This window comes from Oryzias latipes, chromosome 24, assembly GCF_002234675.1.
Source record: "Oryzias latipes chromosome 24, ASM223467v1".
Classification (NCBI taxonomy): domain Eukaryota; kingdom Metazoa; phylum Chordata; class Actinopteri; order Beloniformes; family Adrianichthyidae; genus Oryzias; species Oryzias latipes.
Window position 1 is genome coordinate 2,595,377 of NC_019882.2, and position 13,892 is coordinate 2,609,268.

The 13,892-nt window shown below is 43.4% G+C and overlaps 1 protein-coding gene across 1 annotated transcript; it reads left to right on the forward strand.

The window, feature by feature from the left end:
- The first annotated feature begins 3,863 nt into the window (after positions 1-3,863).
- Positions 3,864-9,912, forward strand: trib2 (tribbles pseudokinase 2). Its single transcript, XM_004083338.4, has 3 exons — positions 3,864-5,192; positions 6,092-6,384; positions 8,042-9,912. Exons 1-3 carry the CDS (start codon positions 4,923-4,925, stop codon positions 8,514-8,516), a joined length of 1,038 nt encoding a protein of 345 aa, XP_004083386.1. The 5' UTR covers positions 3,864-4,922; the 3' UTR covers positions 8,517-9,912.
- The last annotated feature ends 3,980 nt before the right edge of the window (positions 9,913-13,892 follow it).

The following is a 13,892-nucleotide window of genomic DNA, read 5'->3' on the forward strand; positions in this document are numbered from 1 at the left end:
AGACTCCCCTCTATCCCTATTCCATCTAAATCGATTCCAGATTCCGTGCTCCTGTACTTGGCTGCGAACCTTACCTCTGGCTCGTCTGTGCCCTCGTACCTGACCATGCAGTATGCGCCAAATGTACGTAGTGGCTGTCGACCTTTAGCACCTTCTACCAATTTAAACTCCTCCTAGGGATTTCAAACTATGGCCTCCTGAACCCTCAAGCATTACTGGGAAGCTACTTGGGGAAACATTTTTGTTTCAGAAGCTGTAGATTTTGAGTGGCGTTAGCGTGGCGAGTTCACCTGTTGCTTGCTCGCACATTTTTTACTGGAATATTGTGGAAATGTCATATGGCTGACGCTGAACTAAAGGATGTGACACGTGCTATAAACATATTAGAAATATTGGCATAGTAAACAAAACAAAAAAAAAACCTCTGTTGCCAAGGAAATCCAAAAATGTATTTCGGCTGATTCTTCTAAAAAATGCCATAGACCCGTTTGTCACCCCCAGGTGACCAAAAACGAAAGTGGTTGCTATAGAGATAACAGGAAGGCCGCCATTTTGAAAGATGTGTTTTTTAAGACGTTGTCTCGTGCAGCTCTGACCAGGGTAGCAGGGGCAGAAGGTCTAGCAGCCGCTCAACCAGAGAGGGCATGTAGAAAGAGAATTTATAGCTAAACGGAAACTCCTTCTTTTAGCTTTAATTTCATGTCAATGTGTCTTTTTAGCATGACTCAGCTCCTTGGAAACTTTCACCAAGTCTTTGCTGAGTTGGTTTGTTTAATTCATAGTTATGATGAGACCATCTGAGCAATAAATATCTGTGTTTTTGCAAGATTAGCCCAAAAAATGGGTTTAGATTTCAAGTTATTTTGAGTCATAAAAATGGAAGTGTAGCTGTGTGTGGTCACATAAAGCAATGAAAAATATGAAAATTAAAACACCCGGTATTGAAGCTGCTGAAGCTGTGTGATTTAACTTTAGAGGCTCTAATGTACGGCTATTATTAACCTCGCCACTTCTGCCTGGAGTGAGTCACCGCGTCTAGTGACTGGGCTGCCACAAGTCCTCACTCAGCCGTCTGACTAGAGGAAGGAGAAATCCAAGCCAGTGACGCCAGTCCTGTCTACCCCTCAAGCCAAGATGCTTTCCCTCCAAATAAGGGAGGTCGGGCCTTCATGACCTGTCACTCAAAAGGCACTTACATTTCCTGTTGCCTCAGAGTGAAAAGCAGCAAAACTTCTTTGGGAAAATATTTCTTTGGAGTCTGTGTAGGCTGCTTGTGTTCTGATGGGGCTAAAAAAAGGTGTCAGAGTTTGTTTGCCCCCTGGGCTCGTTCTGCTCCTGACCGGATGCTTTTTCCAGTAGTGTGATCATTAATGCGCTCTTCTGCATTTCCTGCACTACTTAAACTGGGAAAAATGTGGAGGAAAGATAAATAAAAAAGTGCTGCAGTTCTGTTGCTTTGGAGGAACATTTTCAGATAATAATCACGTGTGGTTGGATTTTATTTAAAAACATTTAAATTGTGGTCTCAAGTAATCTGTTTATAGTTTAAGTGTATGATATATATGTTTAATATTTTATAATCAATTCTCTTTCCTTTAGCTTTTCAGTGGCCTGACATACATAAGAGCACGCTTTATATGGGTGTTGCGTATATATGTGGCCAATTTCATGACTCATCTGAGCTATAAAAGTAAACATTTTCTCAACTCAACTGATAAGACCACAGATAAAATGTTAAAGTTAGACCTATTTTCCTCTCTTCACTGATAGAGAATATTTTTCTGGGACTTTCTGTTCGATTTCCACATGTCATTTAAAAGTTGTCTGTGGTTTTTTTTTTGGTTTTTTTGTTTTTTCCTTTGGTAATTTTTACACATTTTCCTCTCACTGAAGCAGGTTTTTCCAATACTTCAGCCTCAAACTTCCCTCACAGCATTGAACTGCCTCCACAAGATGTTACCTAAAAACACTAGGAATTGGAGGCTCTGCGGTCAGAGCAATTTGCAGACTTTGTAAATTGGGGGATTTTTTTTTAGGCAGGATTTTTAGTAGGAATAACATCAGAGATGTTCCATTTGTGCTGCACTGCAGCCTGTTACATCAGAAGTAAAGCACATTATTCGAGACAAAAGTGAAGCCATTACACAGAAGGGAATGTTCCAGCTCTGAAACAGAGAACAAAGTGGGTGGCTCACAGAGATTATATTGCAAAAACTTGCATTCTCATATCATATGCCTGAAAAGCCATGTGGGTGCAGCCGCAATCTGCAACTGTGAGCTACTGTTTCTGAGATGGGAACCCACTGTGTGAAAAGGGCATGTCAATGTTGTGGTGGCAAAGGCGGGTGGAGTTTAAAACAAACAAAAAAAAAAGATGCACTTGGAGATGTGCTGATTTATGTGGCTTAAATAGATCTTCTGATCTGTTTTCAAGGCAGTGGTCTTCCAATTGTGATTATGCTGTTTAATCCACAATCAAAAAAAGTTGTGTCGTTTTCTTGGACATAGTTTCTGCAGAGCAGCAGGAGTTCATTAGAAATTCGCCTCTGAGTTGTGGATGGGACTATTAGCGTGGAGCAACCCCGTCACCCCTTCCCATCATCCCTTTGTTTACACTCTCACCCGCTAGCTTACAGCCCCTCCCACCCTCAACCTAATACTACTGCTGCAACAAAAATGACTAGCAATATCAGTTGTACAGTTTTGATGCAGATTCCAGACGTTCTCGGATCTATTTGTCTACCAGTGGATGCATCAGAATGGAGCAGAGCAGGGAGCTTTTCAACGTCACAAATTAGCTCTTTTTCAAATGGCATTTTTTTTTCATCTGTTCCTGAGTCTTTTGAATTAAGAAATACTAAGAAATGCAGCGATTGAGCTTAATTTTCTTTACATATGTCCTCATCGCCAGAAAAATTACGCAAGAACATGTTAAAAACACCCCTAAAACACATTTTTGTTTTTTACCAGAGCTGAGCTCTTGGCGATGCACGTTCAAGCAACCGCTTTTAATGTAAAGTCTATGTAAACGTGCATTTAACGGCCTCTCAGATTCGAAACGTCTGCCTTCCAGAGCCACTATGCAAGGTTTCTACGTTTGTTTTCAGGTTCTATGTTAAAAATTAAACCATGTTGAAATGGGAATGGTCATGTCATGACGAACGGGTGACGGCCTTTAATTCATGGATTAATCATCATAGTAGCTTCTACGTCACGCTTACAAGCTTTTTCCAAATGCATTTTCTTCATCTGCTACTGATTGTAAGTGATGATTAAAGCAATACTAAAAAAGCCATTTTGAGCCTAATTCTCTTCATATATGTCCTTCATCATGAGAAAATGTCACAAGAACGCATTTTTACCATTTTCATTGAAGTCAGTCTTTAAGAAAGTCGCCTATAAACCCTATAGACCTGGTTTTTGTAAAGCAGTATAACTATTTCATGTTTACCTCCTTTTAAATGGGATGATTATGCCTCGTTCCATAGTACAAAATAACATTAAAATGTGTTTTTTTGTCTCGATAACTTTCATGAACACACGTTTAATTGAATTTATTTATTTTTTTAACAATTAAATGCGTTTACAGACGTTTTTGTAGAGAGCAGTGAGCAGGGATCCCCCTGCTCTCCTTTGAGTGGCATTTCAGGAGGAAACACGTTCGCAGCACAGCACGTACAGCCGTAGTCGACTCCGTTTCACCACGCGCTGCATTTAGATTCCTGGGGGCGCGACCACAGCTTGTTGCTTCCACGTGACTTCAGGGGAGACTGGCAGCCAATCAGGAGGCGAGTTCTCCCTGACGTCAGTGGGCGGCCCCCAGAGCGCTCGCGTATGTGAGCTCGCAGAATCCCCCCTCCCCTCCCTCGTGCCCTCCTCCCCTCCCTTCGCCCGGTAGGAAGGCTGCTCGCTGGCTCCGTGCAGGCGCAGTGCGTGCAGTCCGATCCGCTCAGCTGGCTTCCTCTCCGCTCTGAGTGGACTCGATTCCCCGCCACGTAAGAAGCACAGCGGTGTCACGGGGGTGAGGATGTCCTGCTAAATCAAGGGATTGGCCTGGGAAATTCGCCGGCCGTCCCTTCATTCCTTCAAGCAGGAGACCCACCGAGAAAGACGGAACATTTCTCACCCGTTGGACGAACGGAGACTCGCTGAAAAGAACCAACCAGCAGCAGTGACTCTTTCCGGATGGGGGTTTCTCCTTTGCGGTCGATGATTTTCACCGTGCACGGATGCGAATCTGGAGAACAAGGCCGTGCAGTGAACCTGGTGGTACTCGTTAGCCGAACAAGCTAACTAGTTAGCTTTGTGTGTGTGTGTGTGTGTGTGTGTGTGTTTTTTGGCTAGCTTTCATTTGTTCGACAAAATATCAAAGCAACTCTAATTAGTCCACATGTTCTTTATTATAGCCATGTTCAGATAGTACATTTCCTCTGTTTTTTGGAGCCAAAGCTAACATATTGTTTCCGTTTTACGAAACGTGTCAGAACCGGCGAGATAAGCTAGCAGACGAGCGGTCTTCATTCATTTTGAAGGCTAACTTTTTGTAGCCTTTGTTGCAGCTTTGTCTCTTGCTCGTTCGTGACATTGCAGCACATTGCTGGGAATATTAGTCTCAATTTGCATTTTTTTTTGAGATTCAACTAAATTTTTTATTTTATTTTTTAAAAATTATTATTTTTATAATTTGTAGATTAAGAGAAGTGAATGAATTGTAGTGAAAATGCAGTTTTTGTTGTTGAATGAAATCGAAGGGTCTGTTTGAGTATAAGTGTTTTTTTGTTTGTTTTGTTTTTTATATTTAATTCAAACGGACCGGTTGAAAAATCGTGAATTATTGCTAACGACCCCCCTCCGTGCCCCCCTCCTCGTTGTACGGAAAAGCCCCCCCCCGGAATTCGCGGCTCCATCACACGCAGTTCCTCATGAACATACAGAGGTCAAATCCTATCAATATTTCACGCTATGGGAGGTCGCGACACAAATCCCACGATTTCGACAAGTTGACCTGCTTGAGGACCACTGAGTCTCACCAGAGCTTCAGCCCCAACCTCGGGTCCCCCAGCCCGCCGGAGACCCCGGCCTCGTCGCACTGCATCTCCCGCATCGGGGACTACCTTTTGTTGGAGCCGCTGGAGGGGGACCACGTTTTCAGGGCCGCCCACCTGCACAGCGGGGACGAGCTGGTGTGTAAGGTGAGTACCCCCCCCCCCATTATAATGCTTTAATTTTTCCCCCCTTCGTTACAAATGGGACGCAGATACTCTGCTCACGCGGGATGTTTCCATGTTCTGCTGCACATCCGCCAGCTTTTGAATAATTGCTTGGGCTGTAAATAGAGCTGACAGAGCAGCCGAATGGAAAAAGTGAATGGGGTGGGGGTGGGGGGGGTGAGCTTGTGTTGCATGATGTAACGTTGACAAAGGAATCCATAACCACACACACGCACGCATGCAGCCCTTTCCTCTTTCAGATTTCCCCCCTTACCTGTTAATCTGCTGGGATTATAACCTTGAATTTAGGACGGCTGTGCTCTCACAAACATTTCGTGAACATTTTATTTTTTTTCAGTGCAGCAGACATTGACTTTTGCATATTCCAGATTATGTCCCTTAATCTGGGTTACGTGACTTGATCATTTGCAGCGATGGTCGTTCTCATGACACGGCCTGCACCTTTTCTTTTTTTTTTTTTTTTTTTTTTTGCCTAAAAATGGCGTTTTATACCCATGTGGCGGAGTTGCGGCCTTTGGCACCGCCAGTGAGCTAACGGGCGCTTGACCCCGTCTGCTTAGCGCTGACCTCGATACGGCAGCCATCGATTCTTACTTCCGGGATTGATTTCTCAGCTTGGGATGAGCGGAGTGTCTTTGTATTGACTGAAGGGAGAGAGAAAAAAATGGTGGAGCCCTCTCACCTGGTCGTAGGGATAGTCAATTGTGCGTTGCCATGGAAACAGGAGACACTGCAACCCCGGGCTGCAGCAAAATGCCATCCCCTTATATCACTAACAGTCAAAAACAGTTGTCGGGGGGGGGGGGGGGGGGGGGAGGAAGCGAGGTCTAAATATCGACTGCCTGTTTTTAAATTTCCAGGTTTTCGACATCGGCCGGTACCAAGAGTCCCTGGCGGCCTACTTCGCCCTGGGCCAGCATCAGCACATAAACCAAATCCTGGAGATCTTGCTCGGGGAGACGCGAGCGTACGTCTTCTTTGAGCGGAGCCATGGCGACATGCACTCTTTTGTGCGCACCTGCAAGAAGCTACGGGAGGACGAGGCTGCCAGGCTCTTCTATCAGATAGCCTCCGCCGTGGCGCACTGCCACGACAACGGACTGGTGCTCCGCGACCTCAAACTGAGGAAGTTCGTCTTCAAAAACGAAGACAGGTGAGCGGCAGCTTTCATCCGCGTCATGTCTCCGCTTACACCGAGGACGGTGTAAGCGGAGACCGTGCACAGAAAGTGACACGCGTCTCCCAGATGGTTTTTGGGAATGTAAAACAAGATCTCCTGCCCCAGTCGACAGGGTTTATTAGCGCATACGTTACATGCACAAAAACAGATACCCGGTTGGTTCTGTAGGCCCGGCTTTGGTGAAGTTTAGCATGCAAAACGTGCTGGAAAGGGGAGCATTTTGCATGGCAGATTATCTGTCAAAGGCATGCCACTTTGTCAGGAGGTTGCAGAAAAATCACAGGGGTTGCAGCGACCTCTGGTGGCCGCATCTGATAACTGCAGCATTCAAACCAGCTCGCTGTAGATCCTAACCATTTTTCATACTTTTAGCTGCAATACTACATTAAAAAAGAGATGTTAAGTGGTTAATATGTCTGAAAATATTTTTTCAAACTTTATGACTGAGACTGAGTGCCGACCGCACTTTAATATTGGAGAGAGTGACGTTATGCTTTGGCACACGCTGTGGAAAAAGAAGTTGATCTCCTTCACATATTTACTGTGGGTCCAGTTCCCTTCAACGCTCATGGGTGGAGATGCACACCACCCTTTTTTTTTTTTTTTAAAGATTAATGTGGTGTGAGTTATAGGACTGATGGTGCCGGGCAGTTCAGGGCCACATTTATTTTATGGCTTGTCAAAAGTAGCCTTGCACCTTTTTTGTCTTCCTGAATCATTTACGGCACAGAAGTGACTGCTAGGAGAAAAGAGGACAAGGTTGCTCAGAGGAAAAGGCCTGCGCTGGCTTAAATCCAAGTCTGTGAGGAGATGTATGGAACGAGAAGCTGTTGGTCCATCTTTGTGCACCCGTGATGTCTGCACGTCTGCAGAGCGTTTGTGGGGAGCGCACAAAGAAAACGGCGTGCTACTTTGAAATTTCAGTTAAGCCCCTATTATTTTACCTTCCAGATCTCGGCTGTAATTACGGATTTGAACATCAACCAAATGAGCGGTTATCCAGATGATAGTTTGCCGTGTTTCAAAAGCTCTTAATCTTACAGACAAACGGTAGGGATTAAGCTCAGCTGCTTCTCCGAAAAGCTTGGCTGCATGTCATTCAAATCTGATTATTATTGCTCATAATTACTCAGTAAATGGGGTAAATAATTGGCTTTGCGTGTGACGCAGCAATAAATCTCTCTAAGCGGGAGTTGGGGCTTCCTGAACATCCCATAACTTAATAATTTCACACATTCTAAGCATTTTTTTTAGGACCCACCCTGAGGGGAAAAAGTGAGTTTTTAACATTTTTTGTTGCATTTTTTTTCTCTGGTAAAATTGTGGAGATTAAGCTCAAAGTTGCATTTCTGAGTATTTCTCTTCTTCAGATTCATGTGAATAAAGATTAGACCACCCAAAAAAACTGTTTGGAAAAGATTGCATTAGTGAGGTAGATGACACGCTGGGCGTGTCACAAGCTCCCTGCTCCATTCTGATCATCTACTTGCAGACTTTGTATTTCTTGCCCGAGCTGGCATCTGGCTCATAACTAAATTGTTTTTTTTTTTTTTTTTGGGATGTAAAAGTGTGAAAAATGGTATCTAAAGTGTGTGCCGGAGGCTTGAACGTTGCGTCTGTCTGCCTGCAGGAGCCTGGTAAAGCTGGAAAGCCTGGAGGACACTTATATCCTGGTTGGTCACGACGACTCCCTGTCAGACAAACATGGCTGCCCGGCGTACGTCAGCCCGGAGATCCTCAACGCCAACGGCAGCTATTCAGGGAAAGCGGCCGACGTGTGGAGCCTGGGTGTCATGCTCTACACCATCCTGGTGGGGCGCTACCCCTTCCACGATGTGGAGCCGGGCTCCCTGTTCAGCAAAATCCGCAGGGGCCACTTCAACGTCCCCGAGACGCTGTCGCCAAAGGCCAAATGCTTGATCCGCTCCGTTCTGCGCCGGGACCCGGCGGAGCGCCTGACCTCGCGGGAGATTCTGGAGCACCCCTGGTTTGCCTCGGTGGGGCTGCTGGGGGGCGCTCCGGTGCACAGTAGAGGGGAGAGGGAGCACGAGCAGGTTGTGCCCGAGGTGAACATGGAGGAGGAGCTGGAGCAGTTCTTCAGCTGAGCAAGCACAACGGCCGGCTCGCCGCGGTCGCCAGTAGTTTAGAGATCTATAGGTGAAGTTGTCGATCATCCTAGAAGGTGTTTCCATCCCGTCTCCTCTTCCAGCATTTCATGGGAAACCAGACGCTCGGCATGACAAATGGCATCTGGACACCACCCGGCGACGCACGCCCCACGCCAGGACGCGGCCGCCACACATGCAAGTTGCAAATAATGTAGCAAATGTTCATTTTTTTCCTTTTTTTTTTTTGGGATGTGTTTGTTTTACTGTGGTGCTCATAAAGTGAACACATTCACCGTGTTTTTTTTTTTTTTTTGACACTATGGAAAGCATGAAGGGACAGCAAGGATTTGACAAAGCACCGCACTTCTGTTCCCAAACGACCAGCCCTGACGGCGGCGGGGAGGGAGGAGGAGGATGGCCTTTTCCACATCCTTTTATCATTTACCCACAATGCCTCTGTGTTGGGACGATTGTTTTCCTGTTAGCATTACTCTGACGTTGTCACTAACCTCCTCAGTGGCCTTGTTTTCTGTTACGGCTCTAAGAGTTGACCGTTTACTCCTTTTTGTTTTTTCTGCATTAAAACCGTTTTCTTAAATAATATTCCCAACATCACATAAAGCACTTAGGCTTTTTGTTCATGTCGCCTGTTCAAGTTTAGCTTCCTCTTATTTAAAAGCATTTTCCTTAACAAAAATGTAACATTTATTTAAAGTGTAATGGCTATATAAGAATATATGAGTATAAATATATATTTAAAGCTAAATTTCAGGTTTTTTTTTGGTTTTGTAATCCAGAGATTCCTTTTTCATGTATAATGTAGGCAATATCTGACTGACACAGGACAGAACGGAGGGAAAACGCCGTCTGTCTGACGTTTGAGACGATGAAATGGTCTGTGCCAGTATTCCTCCCAGCCTCCATCACCTCTTTCCAAAAACGTGATCTCTTTAGTAGGAATGACAGCTTCCCGTCACGGCCTCCTGCCGGTTTAGGTTCTGTAAAACAATCATGCTCGGATTGGGTACCAGTGGTTTGTTGTGTCTCTGTTACTTGAAAACCCTTTTATTTTTATTATTTTGTGGCATGTGCCCCGTGACCTTCCTGTCGTGGGTTTGGGGGGTAAGGAGGATACTTTTTCCTTTTTTTTTTTAAAAGAAAAGCCAAAATAAGCAAAAAAAAATTAGTTTTTTTTTTTTTTTAGTTGCTTTACAATAAAAACGCCTTTCATTGTTTTTGTAGATCTTTTCATTTCAGTTGGTGCTAATGTTTAGTCCTTTTTTTGGAGGGGTTGGTGCATGGTGGGATATCTGCCTCACATGTTCTGATTGTATTGTAACAGATTCTGGTGTTTTGTCCAAATTTATTCAGTAAATAAATTGTGAACTGATGACCGTTTGTCACTGAAGTCATTCATCGGAGAGCATTTGAGTTTTTCGTGGCATGTTTGTGATGTCTGAGGACGTAAATTCAGATTTAACAATTGCTTTTCTTTGAGAATCGTCTGAACTGGATCAACTGTACGGCTGGCTTACCCGATGTTAAGCCAGGGGTTTGAGGTAGAACATGTAAACAGAGAGCTCTCACATTTAAAAGAGGGTGGAAGTGTGGGGCTTTAAATATTTACTGAAATGCCAAACATGATTTAAGTCAGTGTTTGGGTCTTTAAGCTCCTCGAGTCATTTGTGTTGCTGTTGCTTTTGTGGTGTTTTCTTGTTGCTGCAGGAAAACGGCGAGCTGTTTTTTTTTTTAACACTAAAAAGATGGATATCTAGCATTGCTACGTCCATCTTTTTAGTCCAACTCCAGCTACGTTTTGTTTTTCATTATATGACAATAATTCCAGAATAAACCTGCAACTGTTTTTAATGCAAACATTTTAAATGTAAACGTTTTTGGGGTTTTACAACAAACGATCAAATGTGTAGACACAAAATAAAAATGTATAAATCCGTAAAAAAAAAAAAGTGAAAAATGTCTATTTTAAACCAAAAATTTCAAAACTTATTTAACACGTTAATTCTTCAATGTAATCATTGTAAACAGCTGATGTGATTGACAAACTAGCTGCTCTCTCCAGACTCACCTGAACCAGGTGTGTTCAGTCAATCAGGATGCGGATCACCAGTCATTTTCAGAAAGGAACACTCTTTCTCCACGCCAGGTCTTGAAGGTATGGCAAATACACTTTATTTATGGCCATTTAGCTATTTGTTATGAATTGTAGCTTATAAACTGAATTGTCATTTTTCTATATATCACAATTCTAACTTGTACATAAAAGTTCCTTTCAAAATAAAATGCACTGAAAATGTTAAATAAGATTCTTCTGCTGCAGGAAGGAAAAAGCAAGAAAGCCAAATGAAACAAGCATTATGTCAGCCCCCTTTGCATATTGTTTGCTTTTACTATAGACTATAAACAGGACAACTTTGGTGTAAGATCATTGTTTTTATTAATATATTTTTGCTTTAAGCGTCTTCTAACAATAAGTCAATTTACCGTCATTTTTCTCAGCTATCTTGACATGTTAAAAATCTAATGGCATACCCTAATGGGGTTTGCCTTTAGGGTATGCCATAGCCAGACAGCCGAATGTCGGGATGAAGGAGCTGCACTCGGATCCGGAGCCTCAGGATGCAGACATCTGCAATCCTTCTCCTGTTTGCCAAATCTGAGGCTTCCAGAGCATCCAAGAGTCCAGCTCAGCTTCAGCTCAATAGATGATGAAAGTGTATCATCTAATCCAGTGTTTTTCAACCTTTTTTGAGCCACGGTGCACTTCAACCTCGACAAAAATCCCGCGGCACACCGGCATTCAAAAAAAAAGAAAAAAGGAGAAACTCGGTCTGTGTTGATCCACAGTCCCTTCATGATCTCACATGCATTTTTGTGCTAATTGTGGCAGAAAAAATTGTGGCAGCTGTTTTTTAAAGATGTAATAAAAGTTAAGTTAAAAGATTTAAAGACTGTTTGATTTGTGGTCGTTGTGGTTTCACGACGTTAAGAGGAGATAGTCGTGCACCCAGACGCTCACACTGTCACTTTAATAACCAAATGCATCATGGGAGATGTAGTTCAATAATCCGCCGAACGCAGACAGACTAGCGTCTCTGAGCTTCATTGTTTTGTTCACTTTTTCCACGGTTCGACACCGGATTCTGTGGAAAGCTACACCGCTAAAGACGAGCTTTAGCTGGTATTTTTCTTAGAACTGAGAGACTTTTTCAGCAGAATTCAGAACAAGGAAGTGAAGACTTTAACCACTTCTGATTGGTCAAACTGATGACATGTGATTAAGATCCCAAGAATGATTGGTGGAGACAGTTAAAGGGGCGGAACATTTCCTAACACAGCTAAAGCTGCGGCTAAATCGCGGTATCGTCATCCTTATCAAAATGTATTTAATAGAATCAAATAAACACAAAGAAAAAAGTATTTTATGATCTTTCATATTCCCAATTTCTTAGTGTTTTATTGGGGCCTGTTGGGATGAACAAAGAACTGAAATCCTGGAGATGGGAAATGTTTTTAGATCAGTTAATGAGGGCAATTTCCCAAGGCACACTTGACCATCTCCCACGGCACCCTAGTGTGCGCGGCACACTGGTTGAAAAACACTGATCTAATCTCCTCAAATTTGAGTTAAAATCAGAAAACAGAAGGTTGGTAGATGAATCTTTTCGTCTCAGTGAGTTGTGGCGTCGCAGTGACCTTCTGACCCGGAAAACCCTGCTGCCACAATATTCTCCTGTGTCAATCTGTTCTCTCTAACCTATATCACATCAGAATAATAAGAGCAGATGGGGATGTTTGAACAGGAATAAAACTCGTTCAAGGACAGAATGGAAAGAACCAGATCTTTTATTACCTAATTTTGACAGAATAGCAGGTTTCTGATGAGCAGAAACCAGAGGAAGGAAGAGCCTGGCGTGGATTCACGTTTCTTCCGGTGGTTTGTTCTGTCCAGCACCAAGCCAAAGACGGAGCTCTCACTGTTCAGCACAAGAGACGTTTTTTCTGCAAATAAAATTAATTCATCCCGTATGGACTTTTTGCATAACCCAGGGGAGTTTTTCTGTGTTAAACCAAGCTGCTCCAGTTAAGGTTAATAGCACCGTTGTGTAACGATCCTGTTTCAACAGGGCCCTCATTTTCTTTATTTAATTTTCCCACACTGCCCCTGTTGTGTCAAGACTTTGGCAGAATCCAGGAGTCCCCCAGCGGACCCAGTCAGCTATAAAGGTGTTCCAGAGGCCCGTTGGAGCTGCGCACTGCGCATGGGTGCTCCTCCTGGTTCTGGCAAGCAGAGTTGTGTGGTGGCAGGGCACCAAAGAAAACACGCAGACAACAGATGGCCTCTGTTGTTTTCCATCCAGCCATGAGGCTCTCGGCGGCTCAGGATTACAAAACCCACTGAGCAACAAAGACAGAGAGAAGCCCGGCACGACCATCACTGGGATTCCGACTCACATCTAAGCAGACGTTGTGTTTTTAATTACTAGAATTTAGTCCCACAACCGCTAAAGCGATATTTATTAACGTGCACCTGATTCCAGAAGTTTTTTTAGTAGAACAAAACTGCAGATACGAGTATTTAACACTAGATGGCGCTAACCTTTTATTATTCGGACTCAGTTTAAATGGGAATTCTGTTTTACCTATCCTTTGAATGGATAAGCAATCAAAAACACTTTTTTTTTTTTAAATTAACTTACTTGTGTTGTTGGGTCAGTTAATCCAAATTTCAACTAAAAGATCACACCTATCATTGCCCCTCAGAAACTTATTTTCCCCCCCGCTTATTAACTCCTAACACTCAATTTAGTGTCAAATAATACCCACAGAAGCATGAATGCCTCCCACACTTTAAAAGGGAGCACAGTCCAGTGATTAATAGTGCATTAAACATGGGAGGGCGAGTCAGGAGTCTTGTCAGGGCTTTGGAATCACTGCAGGAGACACGAAAGCACCATTTCAATTAAGCCCTCAGAACATTTCTATGCTGGTTCCTTGCATTTGCAGCTCCAAAATGTTTGTTTTTATCGAGCATCACACCAATTATATGGTCAGTAAGCAGCATAATCAGAGCCTGCAGATGACAGGCTAAACTGGAGAGTGGTCTTGCATGCTGTCTTTGCTTTTCACACTCTTTCGTCAATACCCAATTATCCTCTCTGTTGCTTTTCCAACAGATAGTGTCTGATTTTTTATTTTTTTAATTCAGAGCTTCATATAGATCCAAAGTGACTTCATTCACTAATCAATCATTAAAAGCTTTAAAGCTTTATAGACAGGGTCAGGCTGAGACACAATAGAGATCACGTCCCATTGTCACGTTGGGTCTGGACGCTCATTTCTTGGACTTGTTGT

What these genes read in the sequence shown, in the direction of transcription:
- trib2 (XM_004083338.4), top strand. Translation starts at nt 4,923, where the DNA reads ATGAACATACAGAGGTCAAATCCTATCAATATTTCACGCTATGGGAGG. An exon ending in GGGACGAGCTGGTGTGTAAG is followed by an intron (nt 5,193 to 6,091) that starts GTGAGTACCCCC and finishes TTAAATTTCCAG; the next exon opens with GTTTTCGACATCGGCCGGTA. An exon ending in GTCTTCAAAAACGAAGACAG is followed by an intron (nt 6,385 to 8,041) that starts GTGAGCGGCAGC and finishes GTCTGCCTGCAG; the next exon opens with GAGCCTGGTAAAGCTGGAAA.